The sequence below is a fragment of the Fulvia fulva genome, chromosome 2 (genome assembly GCF_020509005.1).
Source record: "Fulvia fulva chromosome 2, complete sequence".
Lineage (NCBI taxonomy): Eukaryota > Fungi > Ascomycota > Dothideomycetes > Mycosphaerellales > Mycosphaerellaceae > Fulvia > Fulvia fulva.
In genome coordinates, this window is record NC_063013.1 from 3,883,790 (window position 1) to 3,902,793 (window position 19,004).

A 19,004-nucleotide genomic window follows, 5' to 3' on the forward strand; every position below is an offset into this window, starting at 1 on the left:
AAAACGTTGGTCGACTCCAAGGATAACACGAAACATTTGGCCTGATAAGAGCATGACATACACGTGAGATATGACAGCCGCTCTGGTCGAAGGGGTAAACAAGTAGATTATGGCCACAGAGCGGCCATGGATGGACTGGATGAAGCAGTGGATAAGAGTTGCAATCTGGCGCGATCGCCAGGCAAAATTGGTTTGTTACATTACTTTGTTACTTGTAGCGCTTAGCGGGACGTACAGGTATCCTACAAATGACATTGATGTCCATCTGAAGGGCTCTAGTGTTCGAGCCATGGATCGGCAATGTGGTCAGCAGTACGGCGCGTGGGCCTGGTGAACAAGCCATGGATGCCGCTGGGCTTGGAGAAGCTTGTCGTCCTTCAACCTCAACTTCACCTACGTGCTATCAACAACAACACGACCGATTAATACATAGAGTCGTTATCGTCATATCGATATCTTCGACATCAGTGGTGTCAAACTTCAATATCATTGCTCAGCTCAAACGCTTCCAGGATAGCAGTGCTGGGCCTGCTATCCACAATGGCGGTGCTGAGGACAAGGGTCTGTTGAATGAGGAGTGGGAGTTTATTGCTCTTCTGCAAGCCAACAAGAACATCTTCGGCCAGGATTTCCAAGACGAGTACTACCTGCTGTCGCTCTCTGATAATGACTTTATGATCAGGATGGACATTTGAAGCGTGGACAGTTTCGCTATGCTGACAGTAGCGGTTACAAGCTCGATAATCGGGCGTTGGTGTTCAAGGTGAAGATTTCAAAGGCGTCGAGCCCATTGGCTGGGTAGACGCTCTTAAGACGGGTCGTCTTCGCAAGATAGAAAGACAGTAAGATGTACATATGTAGCTCCAGAATCGGGGTTGAGGGCAGGCCTCAAGTAGTACTAACCAAATGGAGCAGCCGCATGACACGGGCCGTGGAGGGTCTGACGGGCCTGAAAACTCTCAACGTCTCTCAAGTCTCAGCTAGAACCGCGCGAGAGGCGTCGACAGCTGCTTGGTCTGGCCATGAGCTGACATTGCAAAGAGAAATGGCGACAACAATGTGTTGTGTGCTCAATAATGCCTCGACGAGTCTCACCATACTCTCAACAGCCAAGCAACATTCCAATGGCACAGCATGATCGGTATGCAGTGGGGAGCCGGCGAGCACGAAAGATAAAAACGACGACTGCCCGCACTTTCGCTCTGACTGCAAGTTCAACGTCCCCTCTGCACTTTCTCTGTGCTCACTCAGGTTTCAGCCATGCCGCCATCCTGCAGCATGTCGCACCGATCCAGACCTTTCCGACCAATCCACACGTCAGCCAACACCCTCACACGATCGCATTTCGACCTTGCACGAGTTGTGCTCGCTGACGGAGGACGTGTGAGAGTTGTAAAGTAGCAGCACATTCCCCGGGTCGGCACCGATGGTTGTTGCTGGACGGGACCGATGTGTTGCTGCCCGCGATCCGCAGCGTTGCAACTTGCAGCCTCTGAGCGATGAGGCGCTCGAGCTCCCTTTATGGCACTTTGTTGTCCGCCAGCTAGGAAGGCATCACTTGTCCAATCATGAAGCGCCATGCCGCAACTCTGCTCAGCCATCAGCTCGCCTTAATTGGTGCGCTTCGCCGCCACGTGATGACCTGCAACTCAGGATCGAGCTGTAAACCTGCGATCCTCACCATTGAGGGACTCGCTGATGGATGTGCTATGCGGCGTCCAGGTCTCGGTGGGTGACTTCCATTTGAGCTGTTCCTACCTTCACCGTTACCGCTTGGGTGAAGCGTTACTTCTCCCACCTGCTTTGTCGTTGTTGCCGCGGAGCCGAGGACGCCTGAAGAAATACCAACGACGATGGCGAATCTGCCCAGCATCGCAGAAATGCGCCAATTTGCATATGCGACTGTCGAGAAGCTGCCCGAAACGACACAGCGACTATTACAGGCGATCGCGAGCACTTCAGAGCAATTGCATCATGTCCTGGCGAAAGGATCCCACTACTGCCACGAGCTGATGAGCTCGCGACCGGAGCTGGCTGGACTGCTTGGCACATGCACGAACTCGTTTCAATGCCTGTCTTCTATGGCGATACTGGGTGTGCTGGTTGCTACAATCGCCGCATATGTGGTGTACCAACTCTACTTCCACCCCTTAGCGAATTATCCTGGACCACTGCTTGGCCGGCTAACGCAGTGGTACAATGTCTACCATGCATACGTTGGTGATAAGCACATCCTCTTCTACCATCTGCATCAAAAACATGGCACTGTCGTGCGCTTTTCGCCCAACTCGCTATCGATCAACGACCCGGTGGCGCTAAAGACCATCTATGCACATGGCGCGAATGTCCAGAAGTCAGTCTTTTACAAGTGCTTCCGGGCTGCGCCGCAGGCCATCAGCACACTTCTAGCGACCGAGAAGCAGCATCATGCTCGCAAGCGAAGGATCATGGGTCAAGCATTCTCCGACACTGCGTTGAGAGGATTCGAACAGTATGTGCTTGGGCACACTCAGGACCTAGTTGATCGCATTGGCGGCGTCGTGGGTGGATCCGGTTTGGAGAAAGCAGGGTGGAGCGCACCACTGGATATGGCGAACTGGTGCAACTGGCTCGTATTCGACATCATGGGCGATTTGGTTTTTGGGCGATCGTTTGGCACTTTGGGCGAGAAGCCTGAGAATCGTCAAGGCATATTCCTTCTCGGCCGTGCTGCCCGAAGAAACTATACTGTCGCTGCGATGCCAGCATTGCTCTACACACGGCTCGAAGAGTATCTGCCCTTGCTTCGAGGGCTTTACCAGGATCGTTGCAAGTATCTCGCCTTTGGCAAGAAGCAAGTTATGGAGCGGACCAAGGAACAAGGTCAGAATGGCTCGCCTGTAGTGGAGACTGGACGCCGTGACATCTTCTCCTTTCTTCTCCATGCTAAGGATCCTGAGAGTGGCGAAGGCATGCCGATGCCAGAGCTGTGGATGGAGGGCAACACTTTGATCGTGGCTGGCTCCGATACCACATCAACGTGAGTCCACTAAACATAATGCCTCCACTTATTCCACTAACATCTCCTAGCACGCTTGCAGCAACCCTTTACTACCTCCTCCACAACCCTAACACACTGACCCGCCTCGAACGCGAGATCCGCAGCACTTTCACCTCCTCCACCGAGATATGCACAGGTCCCAGAATGCAATCCTGCACCTACCTCCGCGCCTGCATCGACGAATCAATGCGTCTCACGCCCGCAGTAGGCGGGGTGCTCCCTCGAGAAGTCCTCAAAGGCGGCCTCTCCATCCCGTCTTTAGGCCTGCACGTCCCATCTGGTATCGACGTTGGTGTCCCAATTTACGCCATCCACCATCACTCAGAATACGTCATCGAGCCATTCAAGTTCGACCCTAGTCGTTGGCTAGGCGAGAAAGGTCATCCTCAAGATAAGGAAGCGCTTCATGCCGTGTTCAATCCCTTCTCGATTGGACATAGGGCGTGTTTGGGGAAGCCGCTGGTGTATATGGAGTTGAATATTGCGATTGCGAGGTTAGTGTGGGAGTACGACACGAGGTTAAGCGAAGAACAGCATGTGAGTGGATTCATCAAGAAGGAGATTGGTACTGGAAAGAGGCAGCCGGGGGAGTACCAGTTGCAGGATTGGTTTATGAGTAGGAACGAAGGACCTTGGGCTGAGTTCAGGAGAAGGGAGGTGTAAATGATATATTGAGGTTCATGGTGCAAGGCGCTGGGCGTTTGCATGGCATGGAATACCAAGGAATGAGAATAGACCTGTGAATACTGATGTCGCAGAGGCATACTTTAGACCAACACCTTTTGATATGCACCATGTCTACCGTGGTAGACCCCATTAGTGACTGTCCTCGCTGTACAAACATGCAGTATCGATGCCAGTATGCTTTCACCACACAAATCCAAAAAAGGCATCGAGGTCGAAGCCGAGGCCGGCGGCCCTGCCAGGCTGTAATCACATCACAGACATCATACCAGGCATCCCCATCGGCATTCCTGGCATCATTCGCGGCATACCAGCCATGCCCATCGGATTCATGCCCATTGCTCCAAACGGCATCATACCTCCTATGACTTCAGTCAGCGTACAGCCACTTGTGACTCCTTGGCTCTCGCTCATGACCACCAAAGGCACAGCCAAAGCCGACGCCGGCATAGACGCTGAAGCCACAGCCGAAGTCGCCTCCTTGCCAGGTAAGCACAAGGCCGGCTTTAAAAAGACAGAAGGTGAAGCAGAGGTGACTTACCACGACGTTTCCGCATCCTCCTGTTCCCTCTTCTCGGGTGAATAATTCCATTCTCATCCTCATCATCTCCATCCCACACTCCTGTGTCGTCGTCGTCGTACATGTTCATCCCGCCGCCGAGGAGCTCGAGCAGATGGGGCGACATGTAGGACATCATGGGGTTCATGTTCATGGCGTTCATGCCGCCCATTGCGGCCATTGGGTTCATCATGCCGCCTCCCATGGGGGGTGCCATGGGGTTCATGCCTGGTAGACTTCCGCCGGGGAAGGGGCCCATGCCGCCACCACCTCCGACGCCTTGGAAGGGCATGGGGTGGTGTGGGAAGGGGTAGCGGCCTGCCGCGAAGGGGTGTTGGTTCATGCCGAGGTTGGCCATGGGGCTCATGAAGTTCATTTGATGGGCTGGGTGGGGATCGCCTGGGCCTACAGGTGAGATGCCTAGTCAGGATCAGATGTCGTCGAGGGCTAGCCAAGGAAAGGGAAGTTCAAGCATACCATATCCAGCATATCTTCTCCCTTGAGGTAGGCCGCTTTCGCGTATGCTCATGTGCTGCATGAGAGGGTTGTTCATCTGGTTCATGATAGTAGTCGACTGCTAGAGTCGAGTTGGATTTGTCGATGTCAGGTAATGGGGACGAAGTGTAAGTTCCCCCTAGGTGCTCCGGTAAAGAACAAAGCGTCTGCACTCATGTGCGTCCAGAACAAGGGACAGAGTGATGAGGTCAGAGATTGACCATGTCACCTGTCGAGAGTGCTGTGTAGCTTGAGATGTAGTAAAAGATCTGAAAGTGAGGAGGCAGAGTGACGGTCCTCTGCAGTCAGGAGAGCGAGCCATCTTATGGTGAGTTGTGAGTCCTTGTCAGTTTGTTGCACACAACTAAGCTCCAACACACAGCAACCCCGTCAAGCTGTGCGACTCGTCTGCAGTCTCATGCAGCCCGACAGTCCGGGTGTCGTAGACAAGGTGTCACACAGCACCACGAACGGCGGCACTCATCTCGACTACCGCGCTGACAGGATGAGCAACGCCAATGGACGGCCGTGACGACGCCAACGCGTATTAATGCATGAGCATGCTCGTGACGAATCCTCCCACTAAATGCGGGAGATCGTGAATGCCTGGTTTGACATGCACTCTGTAGCACCTTTCAGGTGACCGTAGTTCTTCCGAGTCGTCCAGCTTGCTGATCGGGACCCACGAAAACGGGTACTGTACAGCAAACAATTCTTTGTCTAACCTCTGTAGTGGTGACAGGGTGCTCGGTCGGCTCTGGGTTCGTGTCACATAGCCTGCCCGCTGCTACAATGGAGCATCGCTTGCGAGTGGTGAATGCAACGGTGGTCACTGCATAGGTCGTTCGACTTGACATTCGGAACCAAAATTGTGCTGTCTGGGACTTGAAGACGGACGATCTTGCAGTGGTCCATCCCTAGATTGCAGTCTGGTCGCAGTCTCTTGTGACCGATTGCATCTCACTGGCGGTAATAGAGAACTTACAAGTTTCAGCAGTAGCGAGGATTTCTTCGTGAATTGCTCTGATGTGCTGTAAATGGTCGTCCCCTCACTGGGCGATCTTTCGTAGTGGAAGCAGTAACCTGTAAGCTACTGCATTCACTCGGGTCGCTGTTCGTAACGCGCTAAGGCAGAAGCACCTCATCAGTGACCAGCGCTTGCTACACTGCGATTGTCTCCATGTTCTGTGCCAAGCCCCACGAGGTACAGACTCCTCACGTATGTTCAGCGATGGCCTCATCAGTCTAATTCCAGACAAATCACAAGAAGCACCATCCCATGGGGCGTCGATCTGGACCTGGAGCTGATCTCTGATGCGATGTCTGCAGCCATGAGCGCCCGCAAATGACGATCAGCTGGTGTGAGCGACCAGAAGTCGTTCCAGCCAGACACAAGCTGCCTGTGTCATAGTCTACCTTCCAAGTACCTGGAGCCTCGACAATCACAGGAATGGGCGTCTCGTGTCGATTTCGTCCGTTGGTGAACCCACAGCTCGAGTCTTGAGGCCAGTACAGAGTGGCGACTGGTTCCTACTTCGAATGTGTCTAAGCTCCTTTGAGCCTGGAGGGGACGGTGGAACATGCTAGATGTGCTAGGTCCTTCGAACGGCCTGATGGCAGGCCAAGGGAATTGACGTGCAGCGGCCGGGATGACATGCACCACTGTCTCGCCGTGTCTAGCCTGCGCATGATGCAGAGACTGGGCCGAAGCAGGTGCTGCATTCCTAGTGGCGGACCCGTGATGGGCAAGACCAGTGATACTGACATGTGCGGGAGTCAAATTCTCAATACTCGGGACCACGCCGATGTGTAGACTGTAGACATGTCCACATGCTGTCGGTCTTCCGGCTACGCGTGCTTGACGCGGAGCGGACACGCCAAGACGTGTTGCAAGAGGCATTTGGCACGGTATACCTCAGTCTACTAATGCCATCTCGAGGTATAACTTAGGACGTTAGTGAGACTCATGGTCGCCGCAAGACGCGAGCCAAAAGAAGAGGCGACCCGCATCGCTCCTTCCCCGAGGCTCGAGGTCGCGTGCTGTGATGAGCGATGACCTCCTGCTGGCCATAGCGCAATAGCGCAACTTCGATTTTGACGATTGCATGGCCACCTCAAACGTTTGACACCCTCCAGACTCCAACAGCACCTTTGCTCGACCCTGCCGTCTACATTCATCACCTGTACGCATACCACCTTCGATCAGTGATTCAGCGCTACCTTCCGCAGCGCTTTGCACAGCCTCACTCTCGTCCCTGCCACCCCATCTCCTGGCATCATTACTCCAATCAGAAATGGCACATTCATTTGCATCCGCCGCTGCGGGCAGCCACTCCTCCCAAAACCCATCGCGAGATGCCACGTCAGACTGGTACGTGAAGCTCCACAGACAGCCCCGAAGCATGTCCGCCGACGCTGGGGACGCATCTCTTCGCACGAGCACACTACGACGTGGAGGGGCAGCAGGATACGAGCATCGCTAATCATCCCATATAGGTCGCGTAGGACGAATGGCGCGACACAGACCTTCCGTCGACCGTCAGGCGCCACCACCGCTACCCCCGGCCCTCAGCACAACGACCCCTCCGCCGCTTCGCTACCACCACGATATGTCCCGCCACATCGCAACGGCGTGCAACCGGAGCACTCTCGCTATAACAAAGACCAATTACTGGACGTCTACAAATCACAGCAGGGCGCGAATGGGGCACTGAATGAAGGATTGTCCGGCACATTCGTTGGAGCATGGCAGCCAGACACTGCGAACGGCAACTCCGCAGGCTGGGGCAGGACCGAACACAGTCGCGACAATCAACCAGGTCCGGATATCTGCTGGGACAAAGAGGGCAATAACGAGCCACTTGGCCTGGTAGAACTGGACGACGAGGAAAGAGAGGTATGTTTGCGCACGAATGCGCATCGTGGTTGTGCATGGTGCTTGCAGTGCTGACCTCATCTATGCAGACTTTTGCATCGTCAGTCAACGGCCCGATCTCCACCACGAACAAAGGTGGTCAGCAGACCAACGGGGCCTCTGGGCGCAAGATCTCCATTTCTAACGCAGCTGGCACTCCCGGTGTTTACGGACTGCCTTCGCCCAGTGTTGCGCGTGGCGGCGGTCGTCGCCGAGAGGCGAGCGAGTCATATCCATTTCCTCCGAACAATGTATCATCACCTGGAGGCTACAACTGGGAGGACCAGCGCGCTGCTTCGCCACCTGCAGCACTACTGCGCAGGAGGACCGATTTGAATCTTAACAAACAAGACGACAAAGAGGGCGACGAAAAGAGTGCGTCTACGCCGCATGGTACGCTGAAGCGCAATCCGACAGGACCTTTATCTGCTGGATTTAATGCTCCATCTTCCCCTTGGTCCACAGGTCCGCAGAGTGCTGGAATAACTCCTATGGGTTCATTTGGAAACTTTGGCTTGGGAAGCAGTGGAAGTCAACAGGCTGTTGCAGGCGACAAACGTACAGGTCTTGGCTCTGGTAGAGTGGAAAGCAGATTCAAGAACTTACTGAGTAAGGACAGCAGCGAGGACATTGGACAGAGACCTCTGGAGAGGAAGACTAGTATGTCAAGTCTTGCGAGGGTCAACGAGAACGAGACCTGGCGTGGTCAAGAGCGGAACGAGCAGCGCAACGAGATCTTGGACGAAGTCGATGAGGATATGCCAACGGGAAGTGCAGCACTGGCTGCCGATGCCGATGTCAGTCCACCGCACCCACGACAAGGATTCCGCGGCTTCGGGACGCCAAGCCGTCAAGGCACTCAGGACGAATTAGGATTCGGCGCCTTTGGCATGACAACCGATAACACTCATGGGTTTGGTCAAGGACATTTGCCTGGCAGAGAAGGATTTCAGCAAACGCCAGCCCAACAACGTCTCAGTCAGCAAGTGGGCGGCAATGAGCCTATGAGTCCGACCGATACGAATCCATATCAATCACCCGAGCAGCACGGCGTCGACCGCATGACCGAAAACAATGGCGACGAAGGGCAAGATGCGCCCAACACTCAACTACCTGGACTGGGCCAGTTTGGTGGTGATCATCACCAGCAGCTTGGGCTGAATGGGCTTGGCGCGTTGCCGAACTTGGGACGTGCATTGGGCGCACAAGGCCCGGCTAGTGACAGAAGCCAAACCTCCAGCGTGGGCCCCAATCGAGGGTTCCCTGGCCTTGGTGGACTTGGTCAGTTGGGCAATCTATCCGGTGCTGCGGCATGGCCAGTGACCCAAGGAGGTTCAGGCACTCCGAACAGACAGACTGCTGGCATTTCCAACTCGTTCGGTGGCTCCATGTTCTCAAATCAGATGAACGACTTGAACTCGCCAAGTCTGTCTGGCTTAGGTGGTCCGTATGGCGGTAGTCGGATGGCCAGCATGTTTCCTCAAGCGATGCACGATCAAATGCGCCTTGGCGACAACGATGGAAACAGCGAGCGTGGCGGCCAGACATTTGGTGGGTTTGGTGATATGGGACGTTCTGTCGAAAGTCACTTTGCAAATCCAGGCTTTAGCCAGGGTCAGGAAGGTGGTGAAGGCCAATTCGGAGCTCCTGGGCAACATTCCCAGCAACCAATCGGCCAGCCACAAGATCACTCGCAAGCCCCGTCACATGCACAGAACCAGCTTCCAGGTAGTTCTGCCTCGAATCAACCACCAGCACCTCAACAGCGTACGATGGTCATGCCGGATAGAATGCGGTGGATCTACCGTGACCCTCAAGGACAGACTCAAGGGCCATGGACCGGCCTTGAGATGCACGACTGGTACAAAGCTGGGTTCTTCTCGCCTGAACTCTTGGTCAAGAAGTACGAAGATCCTGATTACGAGCCACTGGCTCAGCTGATTCGCCGAATCGGCAACTCTCGCGAGCCCTTCTTGGTCCCTCAGATAGGCATCCCACACGGTCCTGCCACCAATGCGCCTACTGCTTGGGCTGGCGCTGGTCCCGTGCCTGCTGCTGCCTCTGCAGGAGCGCCGGCGCCTACTCCAGCTGGAGCTCAACCACCCTTCGCGTCTAGCTTCCCAAGCTTCGGAACGACCTTGACCGCAGAGCAACAGAATGCCCTCGAGCGCAGGAAGCAGGAGGAGCAGTACCTGATGGCTAGACAGAAGGAGCATCTTGCGCAAGCTCAAATTCAACAGCGCATACAGATGCAAGGCGGACATCCTGGCATGGGCTCCAACCAACTGCACCACCACAGCAGCGCTCACAGTCTGCAGTCTCAGCCCAGCTTCGGTAGTATTACCAGCCCAACTGCATACCAGCCAAGCCCCAGCCAGGGACCGATTGGCGCTGCACCTTCTGGACATGCTCAAGGGTTCTTCGACAACTCTTTCAGATCGCCAGCAGCCGGTGGACTAGGTGCTGTTGGTGCCGGTGTCGAGTCGCTTGGTCGCATTCGTGAAGAGGACATTCCAGGTATCATGGATCGACTGAACATCAACGAGAATCGTGCAGCACCGAGCCAATTCGGTGCACCTGGACAGCCATACAATGGACAGCAGCAGACGCAACAAACTCCGCAAGAGGCTCACGAAAAGCAGGTCCAGCAGATGCTGCAGGATCGCGCCCGTTTACAGCAAGAACAAGCACTGCATGATCAGCAGCAGGCTGACGAGCCTCAGCCAGCCGGCAATGAACGTTTGCAACAGTTCCAGCAGCTTCAGGGCGATGTTCAAGGCACCGACAGATTCCCGCCAGCTCAACAGAAGCCTGCAAGCACCATGGCTCAGCAAGTCCAGACTCAGGATTCTTCTGCCGCACAAAGCAGCATGGGATCTCCAATCGCGCCAGCTCAAGAGTCTGCCCAGCAACCAAAGGAACCTCAATCCCTGACTGAGCAGGTCCAGAAGGCGGTCTCTGCCAAGCAGTCTCCTGCCCCACAACAGCCTGGTCTGCCTCAGCCATTTCCACCAGCGCCACCGCAGTCTCCGCTGCCAGCACCTGCTGCACAACGTGCTGGGCGCCAAAGTGTTGCGGATCAGCTCCAGACTGAGTCTCGAGATCGCTCGCAGACTCCTTCAGTCGATACGCCGAGCGTTGCCATTGCGCCTTGGGCAAAGGAGCCGACAGAAGCACAGAAGGGTCCTTCTTTGCGGGAGATACAAGAGGCCGAGGCGAAGCAGGCAGCTGAGGTCGAAGCACTCGCCGCAGCTGCAAGGAAGGCGCAATTCGAGCGTGAGATGGAAGCGCAGGCCCAAGCTGCCGCTGCCAGTCTGCCCGGCATTCCGACAAGCTCTACATGGGGAGCTGGTTCCCCTGCGACGCCAACCGGCGCTGTACCGGCTGCATGGGCCAAGACTTCTCAGAAGCCATCTGGACCTGCAGCATCAAAGACACTGGCTCAGATTCAAAAGGAAGAAGAGTCACGCAAGCGTCGACAGGCTGCCGCTGCGGCCGCTGCTCAATCACAAGCCGCCGCCATCAGTGGCGCCTCTGTGCTACCAGTTGGCAAGAGTTATGCCGGCCTAGCTGGCAAAGTACCTGCTCCAGCACCTATCAACACAAGCACCGGCGCATGGACTACAGTGGGCGCTAGCGGCAAGACCAAGACTCCTGCGCCCGTCTGTGCATCGACCCCCGTACGCACTACCAGCGCCGCTCTCGCGCCTCCACAACAAGCTCCAGCAATTACCAGAAAGACCTCAGCCAGAGGCGCGGCGGCCGCGACTCAGGTGAACGCTCAAGATGAGTTCCGAAAGTGGGCTGTCAACCGTCTTCGCGGCGACTTAAAGGGAGTGAGCCCTGAAGACTTTGTCGCTCAGATGCTTGTGTTACCTCTCGAGATGGAGCTCATCACTGAAGCTGTACACCACTGCTCCAACACTATTGACTCGCGTCACTTTGCAGAAGAGTTCATCCGCCGCAAGCGCCTCGCGGACAAGGGTCTTGTGGAAGCAGTGAAGAGTGCGTCGCCTGCTGCGGGTGATAAGGCCGGTGGATGGAATGAGGTTGCGAAGAAGGGTCCTGCGAAGGAAGCTGCGAAAGAGGATACCGCTAATGGTAACTTCAGGGTTGTTGCTGCTAAGAAGAAGGGTGGCAAGAAGTAGGCACATATTGTATGAGTAGAGCAGTGTACCGAATGGATTGTGAGCATATCTCCTCTCCGTTAGGGCTGCTTGTCGCGAGCCGAGTCGCTAGCTTGCTTTGGTCAATTGAGCGGCTGTCATTGGGTAGCATTGTACCTGTAGGATACAGAAAGTGTCGACACCCGTGAAGGGATTTACACATCTCACAGCTTACTGCTACTCCCACCCGTCTCGTGCCACTGATCGTCCCCAGCCATCTGCTGCTTATCCAGCGTCCTCCGCCCCTCAGGTCCTTCTTCCAGCCCATTCTTCTTCCCCTTTGAGACATCCCTCCATCTAAACAACCTAGTATAAGCTGTGTCCCTCCTCTCTGACATCCACAATATGCTCCCCCAGCACAGGCAAGAACTTAAAGCCATGCCCACTCCCACCACTCGCCACGACGAGCCCTTCGGTTCCCGGGACGTAGTCTATTAGGAAACTGTTATCCACCGAATCAGTATACCAACACAGCCTACAATTCGACAAATCCAGCTCCAAGAGGTCGGGCATATTCTCTGCGACGAAGGTTCTGATGACGCGCATTGCTTCGGCAGGGATCTGATCAGTGCCCGTTTCTGGGTACGATAGTGCTTCGCCGGTGGAAGTATGCCGTGTGTAAGAAGTCCACTTCGCACCACGAAACGCTACCTTGACCACCCCCTCCGGCGTCCTTGGCATGCCGTAGATCCCACCGATGGATTCGCCGGGCACTTTGTAGGATCCCATGTTCCAGGACCAGACGGGGAAGTTCTCTTCGCTGTACTTGTCCCAGAGGTCTTTTCGGTTAGGTGGAAGTTGGATGCTTAGGACGCGCCCGCCTGTCGTCTCGAGGAGATTCTCAGCCTCGGGGAGGAGGGAGGGCGTCCAGCCGCCGCAGGCTAGCAGGACTAGATGGGCGGAGTGCCGTTCGATGCCGGTGGTCACTATACCGGAGACGCGGTTCTTGGTCTTCATGGTGGACTGCAGGCCGTTATCGGGGCCGAAGTGGGTGGTCACGTAGGGAGACTGCTGGCAGAGGTGGAGGGCCCAGGTGCATGCTCGTGAGGCGAGGACGAAGCCGGCAGTTGTGTCAAGAATGCCATCAACCGGGAGCTGGCGTTGTAAGCGGTGGAAGGGATCGATTTTCGAGGCCGGGATGCCGTTCTTCTGGGCATCTGCCCTTCGCTCAGGGTCTGATACGCGGTATTTATTCCACGAAGCGAGTTCCGTGTCTCACATCCTTCGACTTGCCTCTTCGGCCGATGCAACACAACGCCTCGTGCCGAGCATGTCTACTGCGACTCGGACTTCACGACAGTACAACAGTGCTGCTCACTACTGCTGGCGACATGGCCTTCACGAGCCGCGACGGCTGCGACATGTACCACCATCGTGTGACAAGATTTGCAAGGCGTGCGCCATAGTGAACATCGCAGGCCCCGAATTCGACACCGCACCCGCCAAGGCATGCGTCGTGACCAATTGGCGGCACTCGCTCTTACTGCCGGGCGACCCAATGCTACAGCAGGTGGTGTACGGCTGGTGAGGTGAGCAACAGGCGGCCTGCCCTGAACTCCGCATTCATCGACCGCCTTCGCGTAGTCTAGCATCGACGCGCCTCGTGCGAATGGCATGGGCTGATGCCTTGAGTCAACAAGACGTGCATGAACGTTGCACCAGTTGACTTCTAGTGACTGTGATAGTACACACGGTACAAGTACCACGCCCTTTCGACAAGTTGAAGCCCTATTGCGAGACTTACAATCCCACAAACTCTCATATCACCATCATCGAGAGTCATACTCAGCAGACGCTTCTCACATTACCAATCACCATCACCTGTAGCGAACTACCTTTTAAGGCTGCCAAACGGTGCCAAAGGCTACACACACCATCCCCTCCAAGGCTTCCTCAATGAGCATCCTCTACGACATCCTCGTTGCCGAGCAGCTTCGCGAGATACCACAACCACGACAAACCAGAGAGCAACTTCTGGAGAAGTACTACCAGTCCAAGATGTATTCAGACAAGTCAGCCAAGTCGACCAAGTCGGATTCGTCCTCCATCGTGTCCAAGGACAGCACCATGTCAACGGCCCAACTCATCAAGAAGAAGTGCACCCCGAGGCTCAAGTCAAGTCAGGAGAAGTCGGCTGGAGAGAAGCAGGCAGAACGAAGGGCCGATCGTCCTCGTAACGAGACGTTCGCATCGTACTTTGCGTTGAAATAGGGTGGCAACGCAGTGTCCGTCATGGCATGGGCTACTTGAGGGCTAACCGATAGCCACTGTTCGGGAGCGGGTCTCGATGAACATGAACATTGGGGTTCTGCTGACAGAGAGTGGGTAGAGGGGGGTATAATGGCATGGCTTAGCACGGCGTTGGGGAGTGGTCTATATTCCGAGAGGCTACGAGTAGCGATTCTTAGATGACACCTGAACAGATTGGTTGCACGGGTTCATGGAACAGAATGATCAAACAGAACGACGATACGAGTACTTGAACAAATCCAGTCAACACCATACTTTCCTCCAGCTACATCCTTCTCACCTGCACAATACCCCAACACCATCACTCCCCAACCATCAATCGCTCTAATCACAATTGGCATATGTGAACTCCCATCACCATTAATGACAACAGAGCTGCATCCGTTGCCTTGCTCCCGACATCTTTGCGACTGTGTGTATCGTGCTATGTCAGTACATCTTCCCCATGGTAGTCATTTCAACGGGCTGAGTCTATCGTACCGACTGACCTGCCGACACTCAACACATTTTCCGAGATTCTTATTGTTACATCTTCTCTTCAATGTATCGCAATTCTGTAGGCTCCGGTCAATCGTGTAAGATATTAGAAGTGGTATCTTTGGAAAGTATGCCCACGAATCCTGGTCATGGCTGCTCAGCGCATTGTATACCTTAGCCGCCAACAAGCAGCTCCTTCGTACGAGAAGCAAGCACGTGGGATCAAGTCCGAGTGTCTCACATGTCATACCATGCGAAAGAATGCCTGGCCATGACTGTTGCCTGGCATACGTGTACTTCCCGTGGTTCGGACGAAATCTTTCGTTGGTCGCATATAGCTTTCGGGAGGATTTCATTGCTGTCGTGCTCCATCGGACCATGTGGTATGTGTGCATTACTGCGACTTAGTCCGTTAGTCCGACAATTATTCCGTACATGTTGCACACCTCTATCCATCCAGCACCTTCAACATCTCTTCGACAGTCCTGAACTTCTCCCTCTCTTTGCCCTTGTCTTTCCCTCGCTTCACCTCCTCGGCGTCAATCTTCTCCCAATCTTGCCAGCTGACAGCGCGGATACTTCGTTTCTCCGCCTCTTTCTTGACCTCTTCCCAGCCGGCCTTCTGCTCACCAACGCCTTCGTTAAATCTAACGTTCTTCTTCCAGTCATCGACGATGATGTCTGCAGTAGTGAATGCGTCGTCTAGCGTACTAGCAATGACGCCTGTTGGACCGCGCTTGACCCATCCCGCACAGTACATGCCCGGAACATGGCCTGCTGTAAGATCTCCACCAGGACCAAGATCTGGTGATAAGACGCGTCCATAGCGATCATTCGGGATGATGCCTTTCTTGCTATCAAATGGTACGCCCAGGAGGTCAAGACCAGGAAGTGCTTCCGACTCGTAGCCTATCGATCGGAAGGCCAGCTGTGCACTAACGACGCCTTTCCTGCCTGTCCCTCTCACTTTTGCTCCACGAAGAGCGCTCAGATCGTGCTGTGGCTCACCTGTCATGAGCTCTGACATGTGCTGAACATACTCTGTCTGCTCGAAGCCAATAGCTGCAAGATCTGTCCCGTTCTTGGAAAGGAACTCGACAGGCGAACGAAGATATCCCAGCTGCCACGCATTGACTGCTTGCTCGATAGTTTCCTTCGAGCCTTTCTGCAGCAACTCCGCAATGCGCTTCAGCTGGCGTGGCAGCTTCTTCGTCTCCACTTGTAGCAAGGCCTGCCAGCCCTCTGGAGGCGGTACAAACGCCAGACCTCGCAACTGCAGCAACTCACGAAGCTCTTTGATCGTGTATGGCGCCTGTAGCGGACCTCGCCGTCCGATGACCTTGACGTTACGCACCCTGCTCTTGCTCAGAGCTTGTAAAGCGTGTTCGGAGATGTCGGTCTTGCGTAGCTCTCCCAGCGGCATGAACAGTATCCTTGTCACATCTAGGGCAACATTGCCCTGGCCAATGACTACCGCAGTATCTCCCGCCCCGAGATCTGGATCGAGGCCTGCATATTCTGGCAAGCCATTATACCACCCTACAAAAGCTCTCGCCGAATGTGCGCCAGTCAATTCCTCGCCTGGCACGCCCAATTTCTTATCTTTCGACGCTCCGTACGCGAAGCATATGGCATCGTAGTGTGGTGCGATCGAGGTCAGCGGAAGGTGGCCTTCGCCGTCGCCTATCGGTACGTTGCCAATGTAGTTGAAGCCTTCGTACTTGGCGACATCAGATAGGGTATCTGCGCATTTCTACTGTGTACGCTAATCAGCTATTGCCCGTCCGAAGCATGAAGACAAGAGTCATACTTTGGCTTCAGGATGATCTGGAGCAATGCCGAATCGTACAAGCCCATATGGAGAAGGTAGTCCCTCATACATGTCGATTCTCGCATCTGGCAATGCTTTGAGTAGTCGATATGCTGAGTAGAAACCAGCAGGTCCAGATCCTATTATGGCCAAATGCAACGGTTGTTGTCGCGTGCTCGCGGTGCTGTAGGCTTTGGTGCCATCTTGGTTGACTTTACGCCTCTTGATCGTGCCATTACGACCAGCTTGTCGACAACTTCGACACACAAATGCAACCCTCCCAAGCATCTCCCAATGTTGATCAAGTGAAAGAGCGACAGCGGCGAACAAAATCATCGTCATCAACCCATGCCATCGGTAAGTCCGGCTGCGATATATAAGCTTAAACGTTGCCCTGGATACATCCCGCAGTGATTCAATCAACATCACTTTGACTTGCATTCCTCTTCTGCTGTATCGGAACTGCTCAGTCCTTTCGCTCTACACCACCACTCACTGTCACTACAACGAGAGCCATGGGCGGCTCGGACCAACCCTTCCTCTACGATCCAGCACCGAACAGCAGACCACTGTCATATCCATACTCCGACTTCAACCCTCGAGCAGCAACCCAAAGCCACTATGCGGCCATGACAGAGCGTGCCGAGCGCCAGAAGCGCAAAGCAGCCCAGGACGGACGACCGTTGATCAACTTCAATCAACACCCGGACAGCTACATGGTTGTCAACAACCCAACAGTGGATCACAAGCCCCTGTCGCCAAGCACTAAGAGGAACATTATTTGGACAAGATGGTCGCAGTTTGTTCTGAGATTGTTCCAGGAGATTGGCGCACTGGGCATACTGGTCTGCGTCATCTGCTTGAAGATGAAGAACGACGGCCCTGGCTGGATCATTCGAGTTGCGCCGGCATGGGACGCGGTCATTACCATGTACGCCATCTACCATCTACTGCGACCTGCCAAGAACCGAACACCCGCGAGCAGTGCTAGCTACCACTTCTTTGCCCTCTTCATGGACACTGGCCTGATCCCCTTCTACGTCTTCATCGCACTTTTCGCGCGCCAGAACTGGGAACAAGCGCCAGCGGATGAGAACAGATGGACCAGCTTCTTCAGCACCACTTACGCCACCACCACCGTCATATGGACGACCTTTATCGCCAGCATTGTTGTTGGCGGTCTTCATCTGGTCAGCATTCTGCTTGATCTGTACTTGATTGTGATGTTCAGGAAGATTGCAAACCTTCCACCTGATCTCAACCCTCTCGAAGACAACCTCACTGGCAGTGGGATCAGTCGCTCAAGATCCTCCAGGCATAAATACAAGAACAGTGAGATGAGCACCGCGTCAACGCTCAGCGGGGAGAAGGGTCATGGATACCATCTGAGTGGCAGCACTCTGAGCGGTGGCGAGTCACGCAACTCGTTGTTGAAAGAGCCGGAAGTCAGGGTCGTGCCTTGGAGTCACAGCAGAACCAACCTGGACAATACGTACTCCGGCCACAACCCTGAATCTGCTCGTCTCTCACGCCAGCAGTACGATGACTTCAACCTGCACCAAGGTCCACGATCTGGGCGTAGTTCGCGCCAGGATGTAGGGGAAGGTCACCGCTCTCGCGCTGGGACTGTCGTCACTCCAAACGAGAACACAGACGTCTTCGATTTTGGCGACATTCCTCCAGTTTCCAGCTTCAATGATCGTCCCAACTCTTTCCACTCTGCTCGAGGCAACAGCTCCGACCGTATGCCTACCGCATCACCAAACACCATCAACAGGACCCGAGAGAAGGAAGGTCTTTTGAACGACAACTGGTACGTTCTCGACGAGCAGGACGCCTCCGACTTGGGCTCTCCCCGCCGTCAAGGTAAACCAGCACCACCATACTCCGTCGAGCCAACCCTACCCAATGTTCAGCTCGAGCGAGCGGACTCCTTCAACCATCAGCCGCTAAAGATGAACCCTCCAACCCCACCAATGTCCCACGACGAGTTCCCCGACCCAGGCGATCAAGACGTCGTCGACCCACACCACGGCCACTACAACCCAATCGAGACCGGCGTCGCCAGAACCCTCACAGTCCAATCCCACGCCACCAACGCATCATCCGTCTACTCCGAGTCTGCACCATCGCTACGCTCCGACAGTCGACCCAACAACTTCACTCCCAAGGGCAAGTTCTACGGCGACCTCTCTTCTGCTACCCGCGGCGTTCGTGGCGTCGTGCCGATCGGCCAGACACACTTTCCGGAAATCCAGAACATGGGCCGATATGGCGTACCGACACCGCAGTCGAGCCGTACCCCGAGTCCGCAGAAGCAGGGTGGACGGGTTGTGAGTAGGACTGGTACGGATATTGCTGATGCACAAATGTATGCGCAGCAGAATCTGAGGGGCAGGAATGTTAGTGGAAAGGTCGCGGAGGAGGGGAGAGGGGGTGCTTGGAGGTAGAGCTTCGAGGAGAAGCTAAACGAAGGTGATAACAGTACAGATCATGATGAGGGGCGGTTACGATACGAGGCTTTGGACAAGGACAGTACAGTTGCATAAGAAGGATGTTCCAGCACAGGGGAAGGCGTTTAAGGCGAGAAAAGTCTAGCTGCTTGGGTT

The 19,004-nt window shown here is 54.8% G+C and overlaps 8 protein-coding genes across 8 annotated transcripts; 5 read left to right on the forward strand and 3 right to left on the reverse strand.

The window, feature by feature from the left end:
* Positions 1 to 341: 341 nt before the first annotated feature.
* Positions 342 to 695, forward strand: CLAFUR5_03166 (uncharacterized protein; the record flags this gene model as incomplete). Its single annotated transcript, XM_047902314.1, has 1 exon — positions 342 to 695. One exon carries the CDS (start codon positions 342 to 344, stop codon positions 693 to 695), a length of 354 nt encoding a protein of 117 aa, XP_047757453.1.
* Positions 696 to 1,853: 1,158 nt separating this feature from the next.
* Positions 1,854 to 3,703, forward strand: CLAFUR5_03167 (Cytochrome P450 monooxygenase atnE; the record flags this gene model as incomplete). The annotated part of the gene is made up of 2 exons (XM_047902315.1): positions 1,854 to 3,019; positions 3,070 to 3,703. The coding sequence occupies 2 exons, from the start codon at positions 1,854 to 1,856 to the stop codon at positions 3,701 to 3,703; spliced, it is 1,800 nt and encodes a 599-aa protein (XP_047757454.1).
* Positions 3,704 to 3,973: 270 nt separating this feature from the next.
* On the reverse strand, positions 3,974 to 4,845 carry CLAFUR5_03168 (uncharacterized protein; the record flags this gene model as incomplete). The annotated part of the gene is made up of 3 exons (XM_047902316.1): positions 3,974 to 4,086; positions 4,266 to 4,703; positions 4,761 to 4,845. The coding sequence occupies 3 exons, from the start codon at positions 4,843 to 4,845 to the stop codon at positions 3,974 to 3,976; spliced, it is 636 nt and encodes a 211-aa protein (XP_047757455.1).
* Positions 4,846 to 7,072: 2,227 nt separating this feature from the next.
* Positions 7,073 to 11,840, forward strand: CLAFUR5_03169 (GYF domain-containing protein mpd2; the record flags this gene model as incomplete). The annotated part of the gene is made up of 3 exons (XM_047902317.1): positions 7,073 to 7,149; positions 7,275 to 7,674; positions 7,743 to 11,840. The coding sequence occupies 3 exons, from the start codon at positions 7,073 to 7,075 to the stop codon at positions 11,838 to 11,840; spliced, it is 4,575 nt and encodes a 1,524-aa protein (XP_047757456.1).
* Positions 11,841 to 12,164: 324 nt separating this feature from the next.
* Positions 12,165 to 12,815, reverse strand: CLAFUR5_03170 (L-pipecolate oxidase; the record flags this gene model as incomplete). The annotated part of the gene is made up of 1 exon (XM_047902318.1): positions 12,165 to 12,815. One exon carries the CDS (start codon positions 12,813 to 12,815, stop codon positions 12,165 to 12,167), a length of 651 nt encoding a protein of 216 aa, XP_047758214.1.
* A 939-nt stretch (positions 12,816 to 13,754) lies between these two features.
* CLAFUR5_03171 (uncharacterized protein) lies at positions 13,755 to 14,069 on the forward strand (the record flags this gene model as incomplete). Its single annotated transcript, XM_047902319.1, has 1 exon — positions 13,755 to 14,069. One exon carries the CDS (start codon positions 13,755 to 13,757, stop codon positions 14,067 to 14,069), a length of 315 nt encoding a protein of 104 aa, XP_047758213.1.
* Positions 14,070 to 15,033: 964 nt separating this feature from the next.
* CLAFUR5_03172 (NADPH:adrenodoxin oxidoreductase, mitochondrial) lies at positions 15,034 to 16,737 on the reverse strand (the record flags this gene model as incomplete). Its single annotated transcript, XM_047902320.1, has 2 exons — positions 15,034 to 16,338; positions 16,396 to 16,737. 2 exons carry the CDS (start codon positions 16,735 to 16,737, stop codon positions 15,034 to 15,036), a joined length of 1,647 nt encoding a protein of 548 aa, XP_047758212.1.
* Positions 16,738 to 16,910: 173 nt separating this feature from the next.
* Positions 16,911 to 18,845, forward strand: CLAFUR5_03173 (uncharacterized protein; the record flags this gene model as incomplete). The annotated part of the gene is made up of 1 exon (XM_047902321.1): positions 16,911 to 18,845. One exon carries the CDS (start codon positions 16,911 to 16,913, stop codon positions 18,843 to 18,845), a length of 1,935 nt encoding a protein of 644 aa, XP_047758211.1.
* Positions 18,846 to 19,004: the final 159 nt, after the last annotated feature.